Here is a 27727-nt window from a genome sequence, read left to right on the forward strand (position 1 = left end):
GGCAACTGGGCTGGTCACACAAACACATGTGTGCATGGGTGCAGGCTGTGGGTGTGAGATTACTGTTGTGCACAGCTCCAATAATAGTGCACAGATAGCCTGGCGCAGAAGGGACAAGGATAGGCCTTCAATCTGTAGGGTTTACTGGAAAATCTGTAGCGCTTTCACTGTATTAAAAATATAGGTGAAATCTGTATAAGGTGCAGTTGCACTCCACTTCAGCCTACACAGCAATGTGTCAAACTGGTGTAAAACATGCACGCTGAGGTTGATTTTGCAGGTTCCAATAACATACATAAGCATCTTGTGGGTAGTAAAGAATTGTCATATTTCTCTGCCTCAGCTCATTATCACACTCCAGGCCTTTGTCCCACTTGCTGGGCCATTTTAACTACTCTGCTCCCCCAGCAGAGACAACAAATGTCTTCCCAAACAAAGGGAGCAGTTGTCAGTGATTGACCTAGTTTCTGGGAGAGGGAAGGAGCATGGGGAAAATCTACATCTGATAAATAGCTGTCACAGTGCTCCTGGGCTGGGTCAGCCTAGGCCACCTGAACAAATGAGGAAGCCCAGACGTCTCGAGCAAACACAGGAGGGGCTCTCCTTTGAGATTTGGTGGGATGGTATCTAGCAGTGATGTCAGCTAGAGGTGGAGTTAAAACTGTCAGAGGAGCTCTTCACAGAGAAAATTGATGGAGCCATTTTGCATTGTCACAGAAAGTTGTGTTGGAGGGTTAGGGGCAGGGGTGGAGGGATGTTGTGGCATCTTAGGATTTGCCAGGGGTGCCTGACATCTAGAGCTTTCCACCACACATATAAATCTTTGCACAAGGGAGAAACAGTGAGCAAGACCCTGTACCTGGAAGACGACAACAGCAGTCATGGGCAGCTGGAAGATGAAGCCACCTGATGCCCTGCTGGGGCTCTGCCTGCAGCTGTCCCACGGGACAATATGGGCCTTTCTATGTCCATTAGTGCTGGCTCTCTTGTGCCCCCTGAGGACCACCTGGGAAAAGATATGGACTCCATTGTCATCCCTAGTGCCCTGAAAAACAGACAGGAGGCTGTGGGGCTTGGGAGTGTGGGCAGGAGAGTGCTCTGGTGGGTGGCTGGTGGCAGAGGGTCGGTGCAAGTTGCCCCTATCAGTAGGAGAGGAGCACCGGCAGCCAGGGAAGAAGACAGGCGCAGGGAGCCAGTGAAACCAACTCCCCACAAATTGCACCCTCCAGAGGCAAAGATTTAACCCTTGACCCTCTGCCATCGAAAATGGAGTGCATGGTGGTCTGCCATATCTATGGAAATTACCCCTGGGATGAGGCAACGCCTGGGATTCAGTGCAGAATTCATTTAATTAAATCAATGGGGGACAGGCGTACTTGGGGCCTCCTCCCTTGAGTGCTATTTGCCCTCAGGGCTTCCACATCTCCCTGGAGGATGACACGAAGAGAAGATGCCCTGCTGGCCGGCGCAGGAAACAAACAGTCCTGGGGACCCTATCCCCCAAGAACCAGGATGGGCAGATCTGTTTTGCTCCCATTTATGGAAGCTCCTGCCGTGCGGGAGTCCAAAAATGTCAGCAGCTGCACTCTAACCTGCGGTGGGAGCACTGTAAGAGGATTGCCAGCAGGGCAGCGATGAAGTAGCTCTTGCGCTGCCCCAGCATTAAGTTAGGCTGATATTGTCCCGGTCGGGACTGAGGCACTACACTTTAAACAAAAAGGCAAAACAGAGGGAAACTTGCAGCCCGGGGCAGCAGATGAAAGCAGCAGGATCTGCTGATTAAATATTGACTGTCCTGCAAAAGAGCATTCAGTAATGCTCCCTAGGGGGGTATTGATAAGAGTTTTCTTGCCTGTAGTGCACCAAGGAGGGGCTGGGGCACCACCAGCGTATTTGCCAAGTGCAATGGACATAGACACAAGGCGCAGCAGTCCCACTTGAACCTTTTAAATAACAAACCCTATGTCTCCCAGGTCAATAGAATACATGATCTGAGAAGACTATTGAATATCATTCAAGTATTTCTGGAGCTGGGGCTTGGTGTTCTTCAACTCGGGGTGCAGGGACCCCTAGAGATTAGTCCTGTGGCTACATCATGTGGCCTGATGAATAGAAAAAAAGACACTAAGACGTCTGTGATTGTTTTTCAAATGCTTTATTTAAAGTACTTTACTGACAATGATTACTGAACATTGCAATGTTTTAATTAATAATGAATACCCTTTTGTGTGATTATTGATTTTAATGGTGAAGACTAACACAATGATGGCTACTTTAATCATGTGCTAACCCCTTAGCAAAGCCAGTAGGCTCGCCATATATAGTAATGTGCTGGCCCATTAACAAAGCCACTAGGCTTACCTTAGTTAAAATGACACACCTTATATTGTCATGTTGCATCTTAAATAGGTTGGGGCGGGGTTATTGTGATTAGGGGGTCCTGACCCATTAGTCACCAAATGTGATCCATGGGTGTCACTAAAGATCGCTTGATCTACCTGCTGTAGTTAAATGCATAGTATTTAATAATATGTTTAATAAATGTACTTTTCCTGTTTCAAAGAAAAAACACTGACTGGGCAATATTTGTTGCTGTTGCGTGCCAGCAAATACAGATTACTAGCCTACACCACCTCACCGAAGAAGGCCTTGGATTGCTCTGCTTCCCTAACCTGGGAGGGTGAAGTGCTACTATGTGCTTCTTGGTTCCCAGTAAGGGGACAATTCTGCACATATATGTTTATATAACAAACAGTGCAAGCAACTTAAGAGGAAAGACCCTTGGTTATCTTTGTACCTTCAGATTTACCTTCCATTAAAGGTGTGTACAAGCAAGCGAAACGTGACCCAAGATAACACGAATGCAGTTATTTAAGGAAAGGATCTGGCTATTAAAGTATTTGCAAACCCTCGACTCTTGTTTCTTTTCTGTCTTCAGTAGGTGGACGAACCAGTGTGTTGTCATAGCAACTGGATGGCCTGAGCATATGTGCCACTGCACTCGTGCACAGTACCACCCACCCACCCTCAGACTGCTTGCTCATCTTTTGTTTCTTTTCCATCGTTTCCCTGAAAAGGAGTGCGCACCCGGCACAGTCGTCTCCTGAGACACCTGTCATGCAGGTTTGCTTTCCCTTCTGCATTGCCATTGAGAATTAATTACCCACCTGAGGGCTTCGTCTTTGCTTCCTACCTTGCATATATAGAATGCAGTTTTTGGTAGGAACAGAATATTGACAGACGTCACTTCAGCATCCCATTGACCCAATAAGTGGAGTGCCTGCAGCTCCTTTTGACTTGCAGTGATTTTGCTGGCAGGATACCTTTGGATGCAAGACCCCATTGGGATATAATTGCAGGAACCTCTGGGTAGAGTAGAATCCCCCGTCTTTTTGGAAGCCCAGGTCCGGAGGACCTGTTGTGTGCTTTCCCCAGCCTGCTTAAGGGCTCACTGATCTGACGTTCTCCTGCTGCTGCTTCAGTGGGGATTCCTTGGGACGCCTTTAGGTCTAACTGGGTTTAATTCTGATGTGTCCAAGCAGGCCTGCACCATGATAGCTCGTGAGCAGCCTTCATGGATTAACATCGGCACAGTCCCATGGAGGGGCAGCACTGTGTGTGTTATCAGATTACAACTTTACTAGCAAGATGTGGTCTCTCAATGTGAAAGTTATTTGAAAGAACTGACATATACCTCTCAATTAAGACTTGCAGAGCTAATTTAGAAACTGTTAAGCTTTGCAGAAGTGATTCAGGATTAGTAAATTACTTTAAAGTTCCTGATAACAACATTGTGATGGCGGAGTGCTAATTGTTCTGAGTTGTGCAAAGCTGAAGGCCTGAGGAAGGAACTCCAGGCAGGGGGCCTTTGCAGTCTCATTGGATATCAAGGACGGTTTGAATCCTCGAGGTTTCTATTTCCTGTGATTATTAAACCTGATGTTCAGCTTCTGGGTTGGGCGTTCAATCCTTGTTTGAATAGCAAGTGTCTAGGTTCTCAAATCTGGAAGAGAAGTGTGCGTATATTAGTATATTCATACATACATTCATAAATACCATGCATACAGTGCCTTCCCCTAGCTGGTAAAGAAGCTTGTCAAATTAGGATGCAGTGTTTGCTGGGAAAGTGTTAAATGTTGGTGTGCAGGTCTTTACTCACTTGAAGCAGACTTGAGTGCCTGCATTAGGGTACCTTTCCACATTTCGAATTCTGAAAAGCAAACAACCCTTATTGTGTTTTAGGCAAGTTGGCACCAGTCTGTGGTTCTTTCACAAGGTCAGACTGGGACATAAAATAGTCCCGGACACCAAATTAAAAGTGGCTTTCTTTAGCGCCTCATATGGTTTAAAAAGTGGCCTAAGTTTGCAAATCAAGGCAGTTTTAAACTTGTAAAGACACGCTGTATAAGTATTTTGTAAGGTATTGCTATGAGAGATTGCATGCATGTTTACTTGGTGCAGGCAATTTGTATGGTAATAACCGAGAAATCAATAGTAAAACTAGCCTACCAGACCATACAAAAGGCCCACAAACGACCAAAAATCCGGCACACACACTGACTATCATACCAGCCCCTCGGGCACTGCAAGATTGCCCTATAGGCCAGTCCGACCCTGTTTCATGCATTGTTCATTAGTTTTCCCATGACCCTGGCGCCTCCACTGACTACCTTTCACCCTATGCAGGTGAACGTATGTGTGAAGTAACCAAGATAATTGAACAGTAGTAAATGTAATTTGCAGGAATTTGCCAAAATCGAATACAAATATTAGAACCAAATAAATATATTAGATTAATTCAGGATCAAATATCTTTCTGATTAAATAAGAATTTTTATGATTAATATTTGAATAAGCACTTGCCAAAAATTAGCAGCGTAGAGACAGTTCTGTTACTATGTATTTGGATTTCTCTCTCAAGAAGGAACCATCTTATAAGCAACATGGTCATGGAAAAACAACAACTAAATTATGACAGAAAGAAACAGAATTAGGAGATGTGCAGGATAGGCGTATAGAAGACATCATAGTGTAAGTGCAAAGGAATAGCTGGATACTAGATTTATTACTGTAACAAAAAGGTGGATGCTCGGACTGATTGCCCATAATAGCTGCAGAGCTCTTCACCGATTCCTGTAAATACAAGTAGGATCTTTTAAAATTAAAAGGTGCAGCTGGGGACATCCCGCCTCAGTACCACATTCAAGTGGAAAACCTTTATGGTGCATCAAATTCAGTAGGAATACAACCAGGTCCAGGGTCAAATAAAGCAGCCCTTTTAGATCATTTCACTTAACTGTATCAAGAGCTTTTTCAGCACTCAGGAGGTACTCGCTTCCAGAACAACAAAAGCTACTTGAAAAAAATCCCTTCCTTGTCTTATTATCAATGGACAAAATCAAAACTGATTGTTTCCATCAATTTTTAGTTTTTTTAAGGAAAGTATTTTTCCTTGTTTTTTTGCTCAAATGGGGGCTACTAATCACTGCTGTATTTTTTTTTAATGTTATTTTACTCTGAAGGTTATTTTACTGTAATGTCTTGATGCCATTTCTTGCCCCAGCTTCCATTTTTGTGCACCAGTATTCAATGCTGCCCTCTTGCTTTGTCCTCTGTTGTAATTGTCTGGAAGATTTTTTTCAATTACTTCCATTAGAAGGCTATTATTTCACCCATGCGTAGTCTTATTTCTCCATTGTTATTTTTATTTATTTTATATATTTGTTTTGGCGACCTTTGTGTAGTTACCATACAATCACAGGGTAGTGTTTAGGTGTCAGAATGTCAGCTCCCCTCAGCAAACTAATCTACACTGCATGAATTATATTTCCCTTAGATCTGGAAATGTAAGTTCTTAGCATCTTCTCAACTTTGCAATGTGTATGGTCTATGATTTGTCCCTAATGTTTAAATAAAGTCATATCATTCTTCAATATGGGAAGCACAGCCATTGCTGCTTCTGAGCGTGACCTTCTTCTTGTGACTCTGGTGCATGCACCACGTTGGTTGTGTACCCCAGATCTTCCATAGATAATGCACTCTTGTACTAAAGGGGCCCAAATTAATCCGGTGTCAACCCTAACAAAGTTAGGTAAACGTACTACATGGCCTGTATGTAGGGAGTTCTGGACCTCGGGGAATTAGTTTAGAAGGGAATCAATTGTGAAGTTGGAGAAGGGAGAAGACTAAAGGTGAAGCCGCCTATGCAATAGAGAACGGATGTCCTGCCAGCAGTGCATCACCAGATTGCAGGTGGATTAGTGAGCATCCCCCACTGGAAAACCTTCAATGGGCAGCAGCCAACTACCAAGGGAAGGATGATAGAACTCTATGCAACAGCACCTGAGAATGGCCATCTAGTCTGCAGCCCACAATTCTGAGCCACATGACTCACTGTAGCGTTTACCATGGTTACTGCTCACTGATACTAGTCTGTGGGCGATTTATTTAAAGAACCCACATAATGTCTGCTTGGAGATTCTGTAGGGTGGAGAACAAATGGACGGTTACCGGTCCCAATGATACTTGAGTTCACTAAAACTCCTTCCCGCTGGAAACTTGCACAGACATCTCCTACTGCTATTAGACTCATAATTCAAGGTGCAATTTTGTATACGTCTCTTCTAACCCAGTCCCTGCAGCAGAGAGTCTAAAAAACCAAACCCACTCTCCACTGACACAAGGACGGCATGGAAGGAGCATTCCAGAATCACAAGCTTTCGGCACCATATGGTGACAACTCATCTTCCTGTCAGTCATCTTTACCGATGCTTCTTTTCAGATGCTTCTTTCTAAGGCTAGACAGTATCTTCGTTTCTGGTGTAAGTTCCACTTCCGTTTCCAGAAACTTTCCACAGAAGTCACTACAGTAGTCTGAGGCCTTGGCTACTGGGTAACCTTCTTAGCCAGTGCCCTCGATGTGGCTGTATGAGTTGGGGACAGGTGACAGCTGGAGAGTTACAAGAACTCAAGGTGCATCTCTGCATGCTACACTGTCAGCACTGTTTGGGCCTGGTGGGCTTTTTTCTGCTGTCCTTTTTTGTATCTGGGCCTAACAAAGGCTCCCCTTTGCTTTCTGTCTCACTCCCCCTGTATGTTGCTTCCCTTTTGCAGTCCCTTCTCCAGAAAACATTTAACTCTCTTGTCCCCTGTTTTACAGCTTGGGATGCAGAAGAAGAAACACATGCCATACAATCAGCAACACAAGTACTTCTTCTTCAGTACGTACCGGGTACCCTGCACTCAGCCCCAGGCACAGAGTACTGGCTGTGGCAGATGCAGAGCTGGGAGCAGCTTCAAGGAAGGGCAGAAACACCTGGTGCACAAGGGATGTGTAGATGTGGACTGAGGGGGTCAAGTGATGGGATGAGACAAAGCAGAGCGGGTAACAGGAGAGAGTTGAGTCTGGAGCTTGGGGCTGATAATGTGGGCAGGCTATGTGCTCAGAAGAAGCTCCTTAAATCAGATGACTGTAGTATAGAGAGATGTTGGATGTATAGAGATCGGAGATGGCACAGAGGGATGTTGGGGCAAGGGCACGGGAGCGACTGGGTGCAGCCCTGGGGAGCTGGATGCATAGGACTCAAGTTCAGAAGGAATGACTCCTTTCCACTGGTGGGATTTCATGTAAGAACAGATCTTGGTACAGAGCAGGGGGATTCCCATGGATTGGTCAGTGCAATGTGTGCTGCAGAACAGTGCAGGGGAAGACTGTAGCTAGAGTACAGGTGGGGTTAGTATAATGGAGCAGTGGCGTGGAAATCTGTGCAATGGGAAAGATGGGATTTACCAACAAGGAATGGAAAGAGGACGAGTTGCAGTGATGGTTAAAGGCTCCCTGATGTCTGATCTCTCTCCTCTTGATTTCCTTCCTCTAGTTGGACCTCCTGCCCTGCTGCCTCTCTACTTCCAGTGGTTCATCTTCTATTTCGTAGTGAAAAGGAAAAAGTGGGTGGTAAGTATCTTGAACATTACCCACACTACATTGAATACAGCTAGAGACAAAATAGAATTTACACACCAGGAAGAGGCTGACTTCCCAGAATATTTGGTAATTGTGGTGAAAGCTTCCCCAGCTTGAACTCATAACCTTTTCTAGGTGTCTGCCCGTCCAGCTATGTAACGGCATCTCGAACCCCTGCACAAGAAAAGCCTATGTCTATGGCACAGGACAAGGGATGCCCCTCTGTAGTTCCACCCACCGGCGAAGTCAGATAGCTCATGCATTAGGTTATTCTATGCATCCTACCACTCCACTGATAATTGAGCCTACTTCTAAACCATTCTCTTTAGCTCACAAAGAAGCAAAGAAAGCCTTCTCTCAATCAATCAATCAGGATTTATAAAGCACAGCTAATCACCCGGTAGGGTATCAAGGCACTTGCAGGTCGCAGAGGCTTATTCGAACAGCCAGGTCTTGAGGGCCCTTTGGAATTCCGGAAGTGAGGCGATGGTCTGGAGGTGTGTGGGGAGACTGTTCCAGGTTTTTGCTGCAACATGAGAGAAAGAGCATCCTCCACTTCAGCTTCGGTAGATGTGGGGAGAATGGGCAAGTGAAAGGGAGGCAGAGCATAGTCTTCTTGACGGTTGGTGGAAGTTCAGGCGGTGGTTAAAGTACGTGGGTCCTTGGTTGTGTAGAGCTTTGTGTGTGATGGTCAGCAGCTTGAATTGGCATCTCTTCGGTACGTGGAAACAGTGGAGCTGCCTGAGGTGGGGTGTGATGTGGGTTCATTGAGGAAGGCCGAGGATGAGTCTGGCTGTGACGTTCTGTATGGTCTGAAGTCTCTGTAGGAGGTGCGCTGGGATTCCTACATAGAGGGTGTTGCTGTAGTCCATTCGGCTGGTGATGAGGCCTGTGTAATGGTGTGACTCGTGTGGAGAGGTAGTCACTTGAAGATCTTATGTAGCATGTGCAAAGTGTGGAAGCAAGTGAAGGACACGGCATTGATCTGTGATTTCATGGTGAGCTTGTTGTCAAATGATGATTCCGAGGTTTCTGGTGTGGTCGAAGGGAGTGGGTGTGGGTCCTAGGTCTGATGGCCACCAGGAGTCGTTCCATGTGTTGCTGCTGTTGCCAAAGCTCAGTACTTCTGGCTTGTCTGTGTTCACCTGCAGGCAGTTGTTCTTCATCTAATCAGCAACACTTGTCATGCATATGTGGAAGCTGATTCTGGTGTGGGAGGGGTCGTCGGTGAGTGAGGGTATGAGTTGAGTGTCATCTGCATAGGAAATTATGTTGAGACCGTGGGATCTGAATGTGTTGGCCAGCGGGGTCATATATGCGTTGAAGAGCACGGGCTGAGGGATGAGCCCTAGGGACACCGCAGGTGATCTCCTTGGATTTGGAGATGAAAGGTGGGAGGTAGATCTGGGTTCTTCTGGTGAGGAAGGAGGTGATCCATCTGAGCGCGTCCCTTGGATGCCGATGTGGTGGAGTCTTTCTTTCAGCATGGGGTGGGATGCGGTGTTGAAGGCTGCCAAGAGGTCGAGGAGGATCAAAGCTGCTGTTTGTCCTTGGTCAAGGAGGGTTCAATGTCATCGGTGGCTGCAATCAGGGTAGGTTTGGTGCTGCGATTGCTGTGGAAGCTAGATTGGGAGGCGTTGAGTAGTTGGTTCTGCTCCAGGTATGTCATGAGTTGCTTGTTGATGATTTTTTCCAGTACATTCTCTGGGAATGGGAACAGGGAGCTTGGTCTGTAGTTTTTGGGTTTGCTGGGGTTGGCAGAGTTTTTTTTGAGTAGTGTTCTGACTTCGGCGTGTTTCCAGGTGTTAGGAAATGTTGCGGTGTTGATAGAGCTGTTGAACAGGGTGGTGAGTTCTTGGCCAATCTCTTGATTTTCAAGGTTGAAGATGTAGAACAGGCATGGATCTGTGGGAGCTTCAGAGTAGATGGATTTCATTGTGGGGGTGATGTCCTGGGTGGGAAGGATATTCCAGGTGGTCAGTATGTGGTTTCATTGCAGCAGTGGCGTATCTGTCGAGGAAATCCATAGGTGTGGGTTGGGGTTCGAAGTTCCTGTATATGGTTGCAATCTTGTCATGGAAGAAGTGGACAAGGTTGTCACACAGCTCCTGTGAGGGTGTGATGTTGTTTTTGCTGGCAGCCGGGTTGGAGAATTCCTTAACGATGTTGAAAAGTTCCTTGGTGGTGTTGGCGCTGGGTTCGATGCAAGTGGCAAGGGCTGTCTTCTTTGTTGCCTTCAGCAGGCGGTGATACAGGTTGAGAAAGGTCTTGAAGGCTGCTGTATTGGAAGTTTCCTTGCTGGCGTGCCATCTCCTCTCCAGCTGTTTGCTGTCTCGCTTCGCTGTTCTGAGTTCTTGAGTGTCCCAGCTGGCCTTTTTGGAGGATTTTTTCTGGATGTTGCTGTTGGTGGGGATGATGCTGTTGGCGCAATTGGTGATCCAGGCATTGAAGTTTTTCACTCCCTTTTCGAGGTTGGTGGTATTGGGACTGGAGGTGTTGAGGGCATCTGCCCAGCTGGTCTCAGATTTTGTTCCACTTCCGGTGGGGGTGCTGGTCATCTTGTGGGTGGAGATGGAGATGCGGGGGCTGGAGATGCTGAAGTGGACGATGGAGTGATCGGTCTATGTGGGTTTTGTATCATGGCTGAATTTAATGCAGTTGCTGGAGGTGAAAATAAGGTCCATGACTTGTCCTGCAGTGTGTGTGTAGGGTTGTGGACGATCTGGGTCAATCCGAGGCTGCACATACTGTCGAGGAAGCATCCAGTGTTGTTGTCGTTGATGTAGAAATTTAGGTTACAGAGTAAGATGTAGTCCTTGGAGTCTAAGGCTTGGGCGCAATGAAGTCTGCAATAGTGTTGCAGAAGCTGGAGTGCTGGCCTGGGGGTCGGAATGCGAGGGTGCCTCTGATTATTGTTTTGTCATCCATGTGGAGCTTGAAGTTGAGATGTTCCATGGGGGTGGGGGTGTTGGTGATGGTGGCAGTGCACTGTATGGTCTCTTTGTGGATGATGGCTGTTCCTATTCCCAGCTTCCTGGTGTGGTCCTGGTGAGTGATTTTATATCCGTCTGGGATCACTGTGGCAATGTCTGGGGTGGATATGGGGTTGGGCCAGGTCTCGATGAGGAAGATGATGTCGGGTGCAAGGGTGGCGTTTAGGTCCCAAGGTTTCATAATTTGGTGGAATGCTTGTATACGTGTGTCGAGAAGGGCGCATGGAAGTTGGTGTTTTTGTTCAGATGGTTTCTGTGGTGTTTTCGGGGTGGGGCTGGTCGGTGGGCTGGTGTGTGTGCTCTGGCAGGTGAAATGGCAGTGGGGGCAGGTAAAGGGTCCTAATGTGGAGCTTGGGTCAGCGTGGTGACAGTGTTTGTTGCAGCATCTGAGGTAGAGGGTGTAGAGCTCGGTGATGATGTCTCTTTGGGGGGAGGGAGGGCCAGTGGGCATGGCATTGGGCGCGATCCAGGTACAGACAGGCTTGCCTTTGGCATGCCTTCAGTATGCCAGAGGTGCGCGCGGTTGCGCTGTGGCATGCATTAAGTAGGTCCTAGGGTGGGTGGGGCTTCTGTTGGCGGGAGGTACAGTGAGTGGGAAAATCTGGTTGGGAAAACCCAGGCAGCTATGGTGTCACTGAATCAGTCTAAAAAGGCAGGAACTGGAAGCCACAGGCAAGTGGCAGGCTAGGTGTCAAGGTGCCTTCTCTGTGGGAGTTCCTTTCCTTCTTTTTTTTGCTATTTCAATGAGACCTAAATAGCTTGTGTTAACAAAAAGATGGTGATCAAATTAGCAGTCTCAGGAGGATGAAAGTGTGAGTTGGACCTGCTGAGATTCTGGTTTGAGACTTGTATGTTGTAATTCGATCCAAGCAGTATATAACGGCTCTCAACCTATCTTATTGGGTAATTGCGACCTGGAGGCTTTATCTTTCAAAGCGGACCATGCTGACTCTTTCGACACCTTGCTGCTCTTCAGAACGAATCAGGGTTTTCCTACTCACAATCTTGGCTACCTTTTTTTCTGCATTAGTTTCGAGTTCCTGCCCTGAGACCTACCTGTGCTAAATGTAAAGAGATTTTTCGGTTTCTACAGTTACCGTACCCGAGTTCTTCTGGTCTACCTGCATCCTGACACTTGCAGAGATGCTATGGACCTGATGATTCAACTGGGATCAGTATCAATGGATTGTGGAATCTCCCGATGGGATCTGCAGCCTAAGGAACAATAACTCTTATTTGTTCTGAGCTGTAATGCTGGATGTAGCAAAACATTTCTTATAGGAGAAACATATCATGTGATATCTTTGGCCTTTTTCCAGATCTGCTTTTAGGGGTTCTTTATGAAACGTCTTAATAAAGTAGGTTAAATTTGTGCTGATATGTACAAAATATGCTTTTCGTTTCAGACAGGAAATACACTGTCTAGCGCTATTAACAGTGTATCAAAGCCAGCATTATCTTAATTTTGTTTTGCTGGAAGAGTCTGCCGCATTTAGCTTCCAATTTCCATAAGTTTGCCATTTTCAGTGAACCCTTCTGCCTGCCATTGTCCATAATTATGATATTGCTGTAATGTACGTGCTGCAAACCAGATTATCTCTAAACTCAGCTTCCTGGGGCCATATTACACCGGGTGCCCCTGGAATGTGCGTCTGTTTTGTCTTTCTTGGGCACCTCAGCATCACAGAAGGAGCTGAAAACAGCTGCACAGCCCTTTCAGTAATACTGTTCACACTGTTCCTACGTGCACCCCTGCATGATTTTAAGGCACTGCTCCCTCATCTACATGGGGACATGCCTCAGGAAAGTGAGGAAACTTTGGCTTTGCACCAACACCACATTAATGACACAGGCCCAGAGGCAAAGAGGCTGCCAGAAAGCACATCTACTGCGCCAAAAAGTGGTGGTGCACAGTTAGTACACAGCCCTTGCCCCAAATTTGACCAATGAAGGATGCCCAGGCGCACCCTTTGCAGGTAGGTGCAGTCAGTCACTGCACCGGACTGCAGGGGGTCTTGGCCCACCTTTTAAAGGCAGGTTTCGTTGCTACCTTCAAACAGTTGGTCTGCATTTTACTAATAATACGTTGCCACATAGGCAGGCACAAGTCCACGGGCCTGTCTTCTGAGGTCTGCCCCTGGCACACCCATTTAAGTGTATGCAGTAGCGCATAGTAGGGCTGTTCACCCTATATATAATAGGGCCCATGTCTCATCTTATCCAGGCCACTGTTTTTTTGTCTTCCTGTCTCTTCTTTAGCCTTCTTTATTGCCCTTCCTCATTGCTTATATGACCCCCCTCTCTACGGTGACCAGGCTTCCCGGATTTGCCGGGACAGCCCCGGTTTTTCACCAGCTCTCCTGGCAGATTTCGGAAAATTCAGCTCACGCCCGGTTTTTAGAGAGGGTCAACCGAAAACGGCAAGAGGCGCCTTTTTATGTTTTCCAAAGCAAGGATAGTTGGCAGCTGTTATAAGCAAGTAATGTAATTAACAGTCTTTATAATGGCGTTTTATTTATGTTCTTAGTGCCTTTTCTGTAAGGCTAAGTTGAGTGCTGTCATTCTGTTCGCTCGGTTGGAGTAAAATTGTGAACTGTCCCGGTTTTTGGCTTTAAATTTCTGGTCACCCTACCCCTCTCTCGCCACTTGCATTATAGCCTTTCCACAAGAGCTGGATTATCCTGTTTAGTACATTCCTGGTTTGAAGCCCTGAGTAGACGACTAATCCTGTATTGTGTGGACGGGCATCCTGTTTGCTGATTAACATAATAGAGTAAGACACTCCACATTCCCTTTCCATTTTTTGAGCAGAGCATTTTGGCCCTATATTCCCTGCCCTGTTTCAAAAACATGTTGGGTGCCATAACGTGCCACTACAACGTGCTGTGTGGATTCCAAACGTGTGGGACATATTTTTATCGATTTGTATGCATATAGTCACCTGTCCTTCTGCAGCAATTTAAATTGGCACTTTGTCTCTGCTAACTCTTCCAATTAAATTCTGAAATGTAAATTTTTAAGTTCGCCTCTGGAGTGCATTGCAACTCAAAACATGTCAAAACCTGATTAGCAAATCGATTTTGTCAAGCATTGGCAAAGTAATTGGGTGCCTGCTCTAAAATGCCTCATTTTTGAGTTTAGTAATAGCACGGATGGCCATGTGTCAAGAAAAATGGCTGGCAATTTTAAGGGTGGGTTTTCTATTAAAGAAACCATTTCCAAGATGTCGGCCAAGGGGCTGCATGTGAATTGTGGCACACTTCGCTCACTTTCTGATATATTCAATTAATGTTTGAATTGTCGAACTAGAACATTTACCAATTTGAAATTAGTATCACTATGAAAAGAGGAATACAGATGTATGCTTCTGTGGCTAGAGTAAAATGTGTTTGTTAATGGAATGTTGTCTTTTAGAATAGATGAATTCTCAATGTTGTTTGTGTAAGCACTGTTGGGTTTTCATAATGACTTGCATTAGTGACTGATTTGTAACACTAAAATGGTTACAATCGTGGTTATACTAGGTCCCGTAAAAATGGGGTACGTAAACCCCTTAGGGTAAGATTTGCTGTGAACCAGATCATAAGGAACCTCACACGTCTTACCTAAAATCAGTTGTATTCTGCATTATCAAAAATAGTTGAACTTGAATGACAATGTATGTATATATATATATATATATATATATATATATATATATATATATATATATATATATATATATGTTCGATGGCATGTGTAGGTGCAGATACACATGCTGTACACATCCCGCCATCTGGTGTTGGGCTCGGAGTGTTACAAGTTGTTTTTCTTCGAAGAAGTCTTTTCGAGTCACGAGACCGAGGGACTCCTCCCATTTCGACTCCATTGCGCATGGGCGTCGACTCCATCTTAGATTGTTTTTTTTCCGCCATCGGGTTCGGACGTGTTCCTTTTCGCTCCGTGTTTTGGGTCGGAAAGTTAGTTAGAATCTCGGAAAAATCGTCTGTATTGTTTGCGTTCGGTATCGGGTTAGTTACAACAGATCGACACCGAATTAAGAAGAGCTCCGGTGGCCCTTTGGGGTTTTTTCGATCCCTGTCGGGGCCTGGTCGGCCCGGCCACGTGTCTCTTCAAGGCTGATGGAACGGACCCCATTCCGCTTCTGTCCAAAATGCCATAACAAGTATCCATATACAGATCAACATCTGGTCTGTAGCTTGTGTTTGTCACCAGAACACAAGGAGGATACTTGTGAGGCCTGTCGAGCGTTTCGGTCCAGGAAGACACTCAGGGACCGAAGAGCAAGAAGACTGCAAATGGCGTCGGCGCCGACAGGACAAGGGCGTTTCGAGGAGGAGGAAGAAACATTCTCCACCCAGGATTCAGACTCTGAGGAGATCGACCCCAAGGAAACGCCGAAAACCGTGAGTAAGACGTCGAAACAAAGAACTCACGAGAAGACCGCTACAGCCCAGGGGACGCCACCGCCAACAGGCCATGGCTTAACCTGAAAAATAGGTGACCGTTCATCGGCACCGAAAAAGGGCGAGCTGGTGTCGAAGTCATCCGACTCCGGTCGAGATACCGGCACACAGCAATCTCGGGCCCGAGATAGTGGCTCAGAGAAGATTCGGCACCGAGACAGCGGCACCGAAACGGGTCGGCACCGAGAGAGCACGACGCCGAAAGTAAAGAAGGTTTCGTCGGAGCCGAAAAAAGCAGCTGAAAAGGTTTCGGTACCGAAACATCCGGCCTCGGAACCGAAAACAAGTTCCTACACTGAGGAACAAGGACTGTCCACACAAATGAAGACACATAGATTTGGACAGGAATTAGAGACAATAGAGCCAGATCACACACAAAGACGGCTCTTTATTCAAAAAGATACAGGGAAGATCAGCACTCTTCCTCCAGTCAAAATGAAACGCAAGCTTGCCTTCCAAGACAAGGACAAACAGCCACACGCAAAGGTGGCTAAACAAGTAACACCGCCACCATCCCCACATCACTCTCCGCAACCATCACCGGTAGCCACTCCACCAATGATGCAATCCCCAACTCATACAGGAATGAGTCAAGATGACCCTGACGCATGGGACCTTTATGACGCACCAGTGTCAGATAATAGTCCTGAATGCTATCCAGCTAGACCATCGCCACCAGAGGATAGTACAGGCTACGCACAGGTGGTGTCAAGAGCAGCGGCATTTCATAAAGTCATCCTTCATTCAGAGCCCATTGAAGACGACTTTCTTTTTAATACACTGTCGTCCACACACAGCCAATATCAGAGTCTTCCTATGCTACCCTGAATGCTAAAATACTCCAAACAAGTGTTTGAGGAGCCTGTTAAAGGGAGAGCCATTACTCCAAGAGTAGATAAAAAATATAAACCGCCACCAACAGACCCAGTGTACATTACACAACAGCTAACACCAGACTCTGTTGTAGTGGGAGCAGCGCGCAAAAGAGCCAACTCTCATACTTCAGGAGATGCACCACCTCCAGATAAAGAAAGTCGAAAATTCAATGCTGCAGGCAAAAGGGTGGCGGCACAGGCAGCAAACCAGTGGCGTATTGCAAATTCGCAAGCTTTGTTAGCCAGATATGATAGGGCCCATTGGGATGAGATGCAACACTTTATTGAACATTTACCCAAGGAGTTCCAAAAAAGAGCGCAGCAAGTAGTAGAAGAAGGACAGAGTATCTCCAATAATCAGATACGGTCAGCAATGGATGCTGCAGACACAGCTGCTAGAACTGTCAACACAGCAGTAACAATAAGGAGACATGCATGGCTGCGTACATCAGGATTTAAACCAGAGATACAGCAAGCTGTGCTGAATATGCCATTCAACGGACAGCAGTTGTTTGGGCCGGAGGTGGACACTGCGATCGAAAAACTTAAGAAAGACACCGACACGGCCAAAGCCATGGGCGCACTCTACTCCCCACAGAGCAGAGGCACATTTCGAAAGACACAATTTCGAGGGGGGTTTCGAGGGCAAACCACAGAAGCCACAACCTCACAAACAAAGCCCACTTACCAGAGCCAGTATCAGCGGGGAGGTTTTCGGGGACAATATAGAGGGGGACTATTCCTAAGGAATAGAGGAAAGTTCCAAAGTCCCAAAACTCCTCCAAACAAGCAGTGACTTCAAGGTCACAAATCTCCAACACATAACACCTGAGGGGGGGAGACTAACCAAGTTTTACAAACATTGGGAGGAAATAATAACAGACACTTGGGTCTTATCAATTATCCAGCATGGTTATTGCATAGAATTTCTCAAATTCCCTCCAAACGTCCCACCGAAAACACACAATATGTCAAAACAACATATAGATCTTCTAGGACTAGAAGTTCAGGCATTGCTACAGAAAGAAGCAATAGAATTAGTACCAAAACAACAAATAAACACAGGAGTTTACTCCCTGTACTTTCTGATACCCAAAAAAGACAAGAGTCTGAGACCTATACTAGATCTCAGAACATTAAATACCTACATCAAATCAGATCACTTTCACATGGTTACATTACAAGACGTAATCCCACTGCTCAAACAACAAGACTACATGACAACACTAGACCTAAAGGATGCATATTTCCATATACCAATACATCCTTCACACAGAAAGTACCTAAGGTTTGTATTCCAAGGGATACATTACCAATTCAAAGTGTTGCCATTCGGAATAACAACTGCACCAAGAGTTTTTACAAAATGCCTGGCAGTAGTAGCTGCACATATCAGAAGGCAGCAAATACATGTGTTCCCGTACCTAGACGATTGGTTAATCAAAACCAACACGCTAAGACGGTGTTCACAACACACAAGATATGTCATAGAAATCCTCCACAAACTAGGTTTCTCAATCAACTACACAAAGTCACACCTTCTGCCGTGTCAAACACAGCAATACTTAGGAGCGACAATCAACACAGCAAAAGGGATTGCCACTCCAAGTCCACAAAGAGTTCACACATTTCACAATGTAATACAGACCATGTATCCAAAACAAAAGGTTCGATGGCATCTGTCGCTGTAGATACACATGGTATGCATGAGCTCGCCATCTGGTGTTGGGTCGGAGTGTTACAAGTTGTTTTTCTTCGAAGAAGTGTTTTCGAGTCACGGGACCGAGTGACTCCACCTTCTGTGCTCATTGCGCATGGGCGTCGACTCCATCTTCGATTGTTTTCTTTCCGCCATCGGGTTCGGACGTGTTCCTGTCGCTCCGAGTTTCGGAACGGAAAGATAGCTGAAGACGGAAGATTTTCGACGGTATCGTTGCGATCCGGTTAGAGATAGACACATACGACGACGCGTTGAACATCGAAGCGCTTCGGTGCCCTTCGGGGTAGATTTCGGCACCCCGTCGGGGCCTAGTCGGCCCGACCGCGTGGAGGACAACGCCGATGGAACGGACCCCGTTTCGATTCTGCCCCGAATGCCACAACAAATATCCTTATACGGACCTACACTCGGTCTGTAATCTGTGCCTGTCACCCGAGCACAGCGAAGAATCCTGTGAGGCCTGTCGGGCGTTCCGGTCCCGAAAAACTCTGCGCGACCGTCGAGCGAGAAGACTGCAGATGGCGTCCACGCCAAAAGAGCGTCGACAGTTCGAGACAGAAGAGGAACAGGAGGAATCCTTTTCCATCCAGGATTCAGACTCCGACGAGCTACACTCTACAAGAACTGTGAGTAAGACGTCGAGATCAAACCTTAAAAAAGGAAAGAAGGCCCAGGGGACGCCACTGCCAACCGGCCATGGCTCCACCCAAATTCTCGGTGACCAACAATCGGCACCGAAAAAGGCCCATTCAGTGTCGAGATCGTCCGACTCCGGTCGAGACACCGGCACGCAGCCTCCTCGAGACCGAGAGACTGCTAAACAGAAGCATCGACACCGAGAGTTCGGTGTCGACACGGATCGACGCCGAGACAGTGGCGCCGAAGACCATAGAGGCCCAGAATTTTCGGCACAGAAAAAGAGGAAGGTTACCTCGGAGCCGAAAAAACAATCGACAGGGTTTTCGGAGCCGAAAAAAGCGACATCAGACCCTGTTTCTGGCTCCTACACTGAAGAGCATTCTATGTCTTCTCAAATGAAGAAACATAGATTTGAACAAGAACTGCAATCCACTGACGTGGATCACACGCAAAAGCGTATCTTTATTCAGCAGGGGACTGGGAAGATCAGTACCCTTCCACCTGTCAAACGAAAGAGAACGCTTCAGTTTACTCCTCAGCAACAAACAGCACAAAAGGTAACACCTCCTCCCTCGCCTCCACCTGTAACTCCGGCTTCGCCAACTTACACCCCGTCACATTCGCCAGCTCACACCGCCATGAGCCACGATGACCAAGATCAGGATGCGTGGGACTTGTACGACGCACCAGTGTCTGATAACAGCCCAGACACATACCCAACTAGGCCATCACCACCGGAAGACAGCACAGCCTACTCACAAGTGGTGGCTAGAGCAGCACTATTCCATAATGTGGAACTACACTCGGAACAAGTAGAGGATGATTTTTTATTTAACACCCTCTCCTCAACCCACAGCTCCTACCAAAGCCTGCCGATGCTCCCAGGCATGCTACGCCATGCAAAGGACATTTTCAAGGAGCCAGTTAAAAGTAGGGCAGTGACGCCTAGGGTGGACAAAAAGTATAAGGCGCCTCCTACGGACCCTGTATTCATCACCTCTCAGCTGCCACCAGACTCTGTGGTGGTAGGGGCTGCCAGAAAACGGGCAAACTCACACACTTCTGGGGATGCACCTCCCCCAGATAAAGAAAGTAGGAAGTTCGATGCAGCCGGGAAGAGGGTTGCTGTCCAAGCAGCAAACCAGTGGCGCATCGCAAATTCACAAGCGCTGCTAGCGCGATACGACAGAGCCCACTGGGATGAGATGCAGCATCTCATTGAACATCTCCCAAAAGATCTGCAAAAAAGAGCAAAACAGGTTGTTGAGGAGGGTCAAAACATTTCCAACAATCAAATACGCTCCTCCATGGATGCAGCAGACACGGCCGCAAGAACCATTAATACGTCGGTTACCATCCGTAGGCACGCATGGCTCAGAACGTCTGGATTCAAGCCAGAAATTCAGCAGGCAGTGCTTAACATGCCAGTAAACGAGAAACTTCTGTTCGGTCCGGAGGTCGACACAGCCATAGAAAAGCTCAAGAAGGACACTGACACTGCCAAGGCCATGGGCGCACTCTACTCCCCGCAGAGCAGAGGATCTTATAACACCTTCCGCAAAACACCTTTTAGAGGAGGGTTTCGGGGTCAGGCCACACAAGCTAGCACCTCACAGTCCGCACCGCCCACCTACCAGGGACAGTACAGGGGAGGTTTTCGGGGCCAGTATAGAGGGGGGCAATTTCCTAGGAATAGAGGAAGATTTCAAAGCCCCAAAACCACTACCAACAAGCAGTGACTCACACGTCACTCACCCCTCCCACACAACACCAGTGGGGGGGAGGATACATCAATATTACGAAGCATGGGACAAAATAACTACAGACACATGGGTCCTAGCAATTATCCAACATGGTTATTGCATAGAATTCATGCAATTCCCTCCAGACATACCACCAAAATCACAAAATTTATCAAAATACCATTCACAGCTTCTAGAGATAGAAGTTCAAGCACTACTGCAAAAAAATGCAATAGAATTAGTACCAAGCACACAAATAAACACAGGAGTTTATTCACTGTACTTCTTGATACCAAAAAAGGACGAAACACTGAGACCAATTCTAGACCTCAGGGTAGTAAACACATTCATCAAATCAGACCACTTTCACATGGTCACACTACAAGAAGTGTTACCATTGCTCAGAAAACACGACTACATGACAACCCTAGACCTCAAGGACGCATATTTCCATATACCAATACATCAATCACACAGGAAATATCTAAGGTTTGTATTCAAAGGAATACATTACCAATTCAAAGTATTGCCTTTTGGTTTAACAACCGCTCCAAGAGTATTCACAAAATGCCTAGCAGTAGTCGCTGCACACATCAGAAGGCAGCAAATACATGTGTTCCCGTATCTAGACGACTGGCTAATCAAAACCAGTTCGCTCACACAATGCTCAAACCACACAAATCAAGTCATACAAACCCTCTACAATCTAGGGTTCACCGTCAACTTTGCAAAATCAAACATTCTGCCAAGCAAAGTACAGCAATATCTAGGAGCCATAATAGACACGACAAAAGGAGTAGCAACGCCAACTCCACAAAGGATCCACAATTTCAACAGGGTCATTCAACACATGTCTCCAAACCAAACAATACAAGCAAGAACAATACTACAGCTCCTAGGCATGATGTCCTCATGCATAGCCATTGTCCCAAACGCAAGACTGCACATGAGGCCCTTACAACAGTGCCTAGCCTCACAGTGGTCTCAAGCACAGGGTCACCTTCTAGATCTGGTGTTGCTAGACCGCCAAACTTACCTCTCGCTTCTATGGTGGAACAGTATAAATTTAAACATAGGGCGGCCTTTCCAAGACCCAGTGCCACAGTACGTAATAACAACAGATGCTTCCATGACAGGGTGGGGAGCACATCTCAATCAACACAACATAAGAGGACAATGGAACATACATCAAACAAAACTGCATATAAATCATCTAGAATTATTAGCAGTTTTTCAAGCACTAAAAGCTTTCCAACCAATCATAACCCACAAATACATCCTTGTCAAAACAGACAACATGACAACGATGTATTATCTAAACAAACAAGGAGGAACACATTCAACGCAGTTAAGCTTGTTAGCTCAAAAAATATGGAAGTGGGCAATCCACCATCAAATTGGTCTAATAGCACAGTTTATTCCGGGGATCCAGAATCAGCTGGCAGACAATCTCTCTCGAGATCACCAGCAAGTCCACGAATGGGAAATCCACCCACAAATTCTGAACACCTACTTCACACTCTGGGGAACACCACAAATAGACTTATTTGCAACAAAAGAGAACGCAAAATGCCAAAACTTCGCGTCCAGATACCCACACAAGCAATCCCAAGGCAATGCCCTATGGATGAACTGGTCAGGAATATTTGCTTACGCTTTTCCTCCTCTCCCTCTCCTTCCTTACCTAGTAAACAAATTGAGTCAAAACAAACTCAAACTCATTTTAATAGCACCAACGTGGGCAAGACAACCCTGGTACACAACACTGCTAGATCTGTCTGTAGTACCACACATCAAACTGCCCAACAAACCAGATCTGTTAACGCAACACAACCAACAGATCAGACACCCGGACCCAGCATCGCTGAATCTAGCAATCTGGCTCCTGAAATCCTAGAATTCGGACACTTACAACTTAGCCAAGAGTGTATGGAAGTCATAAAGCAGGCCAGAAGGCCATCCACTAGACACTGCTACGCAAGTAAGTGGAAAAGATTTGTTTGGTACTGCCATCATAATCAGATACAACCACTAGAGGCAACTCCAAAACATATAGTAAATTACTTGCTCCATTTACAAAAAGCAAAGCTAGCCTTCTCTTCTATTAAAATACACCTTGCAGCAATATCTGCATACCTGCAAACTACATATTCAACTTCCTTGTATAGGATACCAGTTATCAAAGCATTCATAGAAGGGCTTAAAAGAATTATACCACCAAGAACACCACCTGTTCCTTCATGGAACCTAAACGTGGTTCTAACAAGACTCATGGGCCCACCTTTCGAACCCATGCACTCTTGCGGAATACAATTCCTCACCTGGAAAGTTGCCTTTCTCATCGCCATTACATCTCTAAGAAGAGTAAGTGAAATTCAAGCGTTCACAACACAAGAGCCTTTTATACAAATACATAAAAATAAGGTCGTCCTACGACCTAATCCAAAATTTTTACCAAAAGTTATTTCTCCATTCCATCTAAATCAAACGGTAGAACTACCAGTATTCTTCCCACAGCCAGATTCTGTGGCTGAAAGAGCACTACATACATTAGATGTCAAAAGAGCATTAATGTACTACATTGACAGAACGAAGAACATCAGAAAAACTAAACAGCTATTTATTGCATTCCAAAAACCTCATGCAGGTAACCCAATATCAAAACAAGGTATAGCCAGATGGATAGTTAAATGCATCCAAATCTGCTACCTTAAAGCAAAAAGACAACTGCCCATTACTCCCAGGGCACATTCAACAAGGAAAAAAGGTGCTTCAATGGCCTTTTTAGGAAACATCCCAATGCAAGAAATATGTAAGGCAGCCACTTGGTCTACGCCTCACACATTCACCAAACACTACTGTATAGATGTGCTATCCGCACAACAAGCTACAGTAGGTCAAGCTGTATTAAGAACTCTATTTCAGACAACTTCTACTCCTACAGGCTAAACCACCGCTTATGGGGAACTAACTGCTTACTAGTCTATGCATACCATGTGTATCTACAGCGACAGATGCCATCGAACTGAAAATGTCACTTACCCAGTGTACATCTGTTCGTGGCATCAGTCGCTGAGATTCACATGGACCCACCCACCTCCCCGGAAGCCTGTAGCAGTTCAGAAGTTACCTTCAATTTTGTACATTTGTATATATATTACTTAATCCTTTAATAGGTACATACTTACATTTTTCATTGCGCGGGCACTATTACTATAGTACAACTCCTACCTCACCCTCTGCGGGGAAAACAATCGAAGATGGAGTCGACGCCCATGCGCAATGAGCACAGAAGGTGGAGTCACTCGGTCCCGTGACTCGAAAACACTTCTTCGAAGAAAAACAACTTGTAACACTCCGACCCAACACCAGATGGCGAGCTCATGCATACCATGTGAATCTCAGCGACTGATGCCACGAACAGATGTACACTGGGTAAGTGACATTTTCAATACAAGTCAAACTGGTGATGAAACTACTAGGCATGATGTCTTCATGCATAGCCATTGTCCCAAACGCAAGGTTGCACATGCGGCCCTTACAACAGTGCCTAGCATCACAATGGTCACAAGCACAGGGTCAGGTTCTAGATCTGGTGTTGATAGACCGCCAAACATACATCTCGCTTCAATGGTGGAACAGTATAAATTTAAACCAAGGGCGGCCTTTCCAAGACCCAGTGCCACAATACGTAATAACAACAGATGCTTCCATGAAAGGGTGGGGAGCACACCTCAATCAACACAGCATCCAAGGACAATGGGACATACAGCAAAGACAGTTTCACATAAATCACTTAGAACTGTTAGCGATATTTCTAGCGCTCAAAGCATTTCAACCCATAATAAGCCACAAACACATTCTTGTCAAAACAGACAACATGACAACAATGTATTACCTAAACAAACAGGGAGGGACACACTCGACACAGTTGTGTCTCCTAACACAGAAAATATGGCATTGGGCGATTCACAACCACATTCGCCTAATAGCACAATTTATTCCAGGAATTCAGAACCAGTTAGCAGACAATCTCTCTCGGGATCACCAACAGATCCATGAGTGGGAGATTCACCCCCAAATACTAAACACTTACTTCCAAATTTGGGGAACACCACAAATAGATCTATTTGCAACAAAGGAAAACTCAAAATGCCAAAACTTCGCATCCAGGTACCCACAAGATCAGTCTCAGGGCAATGCGTTATGGATGAGCTGGTCAGGGATATTTGCTTACGCTTTTCCCCCTCTCCCACTCCTTCCATATCTAGTAAACAAATTGAGTCAAAACAAACTGAAACTCATACTAATAGCACCGACATGGGCAAGACAACCTTGGTACACAACACTACTAGACCTCTCAGTAGTGCCTCATGTCAAACTACCAAACAGACCAGATCTGTTAACACAACACAAACAACAGATCAGACATCCAAATCCAGCATCGCTGAATCTAGCAATTTGGCTCCTGAAATCCTAGAATTCGGACACTTAGACCTCACACAAGAATGCATGGAGGTCATAAGACAAGCTAGGAAACCTACCACTAGACACTGCTATGCAAATAAGTGGAAAAGATTTGTTTATTACTGCCATAATAATCAAATTCAACCCTTACACGCATCTGCCAAAGATATAGTAGGATACTTACTACAATTGCAAAAGTCAAAGCTAGCTTTCTCTTCAATAAAGATACATCTTACCGCAATTTCAGCTTACCTGCAAATTACGCACTCAACTTCATTATTTAGGATACCAGTCATAAAAGCATTTATGGAAGGCCTAAAGAGAATTATACCACCAAGAACACCACCAGTTCCTTCATGGAACCTCAACATTGTCTTAACACGACTCATGGGTCCACCTTTTGAGCCCATGCACTCTTGTGAAATGCAATACTTAACATGGAAAGTTGCATTTTTGATTGCCATCACATCTCTAAAAAGAGTGAGTGAAATTCAAGCATTTACCATACAAGAACCATTTATTCAAATACACAAGCATAAGGTAGTTCTACGGACAAATCCAAAATTTTTACCAAAAGTGATCTCACCGTTCCACTTGAATCAAACGGTAGAATTACCAGTGTTCTTCCCACAGCCAGATTCTGTAGCTGAAAGAGCACTGCATACATTAGACATCAAAAGAGCGCTAATGTACTACATTGACAGAACAAAACTAATTCGAAAAACAAAACAACTATTTATTGCTTTCCAAAAACCTCATACAGGGAATCCAATTTCTAAACAAGGCATTGCTAGATGGATAGTTAAGTGTATTCAAACCTGCTATCTTAAAGCAAAGAGAGAGCTGCCTATTACACCAAAGGTACACTCAACCAGAAAGAAAGGTGCTACCATGGCCTTTCTAGGAAATATTCCAATGAACAAAATATGTAAGGCAGCAACATGGTCTACGCCTCATACATTTACCAAACACTACTGTGTAGATGTGTTGACTGCACAACAGGCCACAGTAGGTCAAGCTGTACTACGAACATTATTTCAAACAACTTCAACTCCTACAGGCTGAACCACCGCTTTTGGGGACATAACTGCTTACTAGTCTATGCACAGCATGTGTATCTGCAGCTACACATGCCATCAAACGGAAAATGTCACTTACCCAGTGTACATCTGTTTGTGGCATTAGTCGCTGCAGATTCACATGCGCCCACCCGCCTCCCCAGGAGCCTGTAGCCGTTTAGAAGTTGATCTTGAACATTTGTAAATTTGTAAATATATTACTTTAAACTTCATTATGTACATACGTATTCACTCCATTGCATGGGCACTATTACTAGCATACACAACTCCTACCTCACCCTCTGCGGGGAAAACAATCTAAGATGGAGTCGACGCCCATGCGCAATGGAGTCGAAATGGGAGGAGTCCCTCGGTCTCGTGACTCGAAAAGACTTCTTCGAAGAAAAACAACTTGTAACACTCCGAGCCTAACACCAGATGGCGGGATGTGCACAGCATGTGAATCTGCAGCGACTAATGCCACGAACAGATGTACACTGGGTAAGTGACATTTTCCATATATATATATATATATATAAAACAGCGTAAAATCTATTAATTGTAAATCCTGAATTTATATTATTTTGATATTTGATTGCCTGTTTTGGAGAGTATTGTGAAAATCGATTACTTTAAATGGATCATTAATTTAATCAAATAATGCGATAATAGTGCTATATGCGAAGGTATAAGTTATAGGAAGGGAGAAGTGAAAATGATTTCTATATTTTTTTAGGAGAGGTAACTCACAAAACATATGTCAGCTGCTTTGGGGTACTACAATAAGGATGAACTCATATTGTGAAGAATTACCACAACAAGTTTGGATTATGAAAAATGATTGGAACTATTTGTCTCGAGGAGAATAAATAACCATTGCATAGGCTCAACTCAAGGACATCTTTATATTCTAGAACACCATATGTCTTGTATCCCAAACTCCAACTAAAGTTATGAAACTAAGGCTTCACTAGGTTAAATGATGTTGAGCCCCGTGCAATTGTTTTTCTATACCCTACAAAAATAATATTACTTTAAGTATATGTTATACAATAGGTCTGCCTAAGCGGTCTGTAGACGAGGCCAAAAACAGAGCAGTCAAAGTTAATTTTGCATATGCCTCCTTAGACCTCAAAATAGTCAGGCATGGTGCGGCTGCACATTGTTCTGAATTGGTTTCCAGGGTCAATCAGAAGGGCTAACCAAAGAGAGCCATTTTCATGCAAGCTACTCCAGTCTCACTCTCCATCTATATATCTCCCATTTTACAATCTCCTTTAAAAGTCCCTAAACTAGGGACCAAGAACACCTATTCAATTGGGGTGTGGTCAAGTTGGCCAACACGTTCTGAAAATGGTCCATCCTTTAGCCTGCACAATTCTTCAACATCGGAGTCACAGACCTAGTGAAACTCCTGCAGAGGTACCTGGAGACCCCACCAAGGATCAGAGCACCATCCCGGAGCCATTTGGAGATCTGTGGTGGCCACACAGTACATGGATTCAACAGCAGCACCTGAGCAGTTCGCGGCCCTGCGCACAGCCTCTTGCCACCTGTCCCGTTTCAGAGCACCACAACCATTGGAGAGCTCAGTGGGGAAGAGCCTCGAGTTCCCGCGTTGCCCACCCAACCTCCAGGTGGGCCCCACATTGCAGAACCGCCAGAGCCTGGGGCCAGGGGCTAACCACATGTGAGCGGGGCCTCGGCCCACACCCAATCGGGGAGCTTACAACCCACAGGGAGGACGCAGAGTGGAGTCAGCCTCTGGAGAGAGACTTCTACGCGGACCCCGACCGGGCTTGGA

The 27727-nt window shown here is 45.6% G+C and overlaps 1 protein-coding gene across 3 annotated transcripts in view; it reads left to right on the forward strand.

Annotated features, from left to right (window-relative positions):
• FADS1 (fatty acid desaturase 1) overlaps positions 1–27727 on the forward strand; it is a 196287-nt gene that overhangs the window by 138054 nt on the left and 30506 nt on the right. For all 3 annotated transcript variants that reach the window (XM_069223231.1, XM_069223232.1, XM_069223230.1), the window contains exons 7-8: positions 7160–7220; positions 7878–7954. In XM_069223231.1, coding sequence (XP_069079332.1) covers positions 7160–7220; positions 7878–7954 — 138 coding nt within the window. The remainder of the gene's footprint in view (positions 1–7159; positions 7221–7877; positions 7955–27727) is intronic.

This window comes from Pleurodeles waltl, chromosome 3_1 (genome assembly GCF_031143425.1).
Source record: "Pleurodeles waltl isolate 20211129_DDA chromosome 3_1, aPleWal1.hap1.20221129, whole genome shotgun sequence".
NCBI classification, from domain to species: Eukaryota; Metazoa; Chordata; class Amphibia; order Caudata; family Salamandridae; genus Pleurodeles; species Pleurodeles waltl.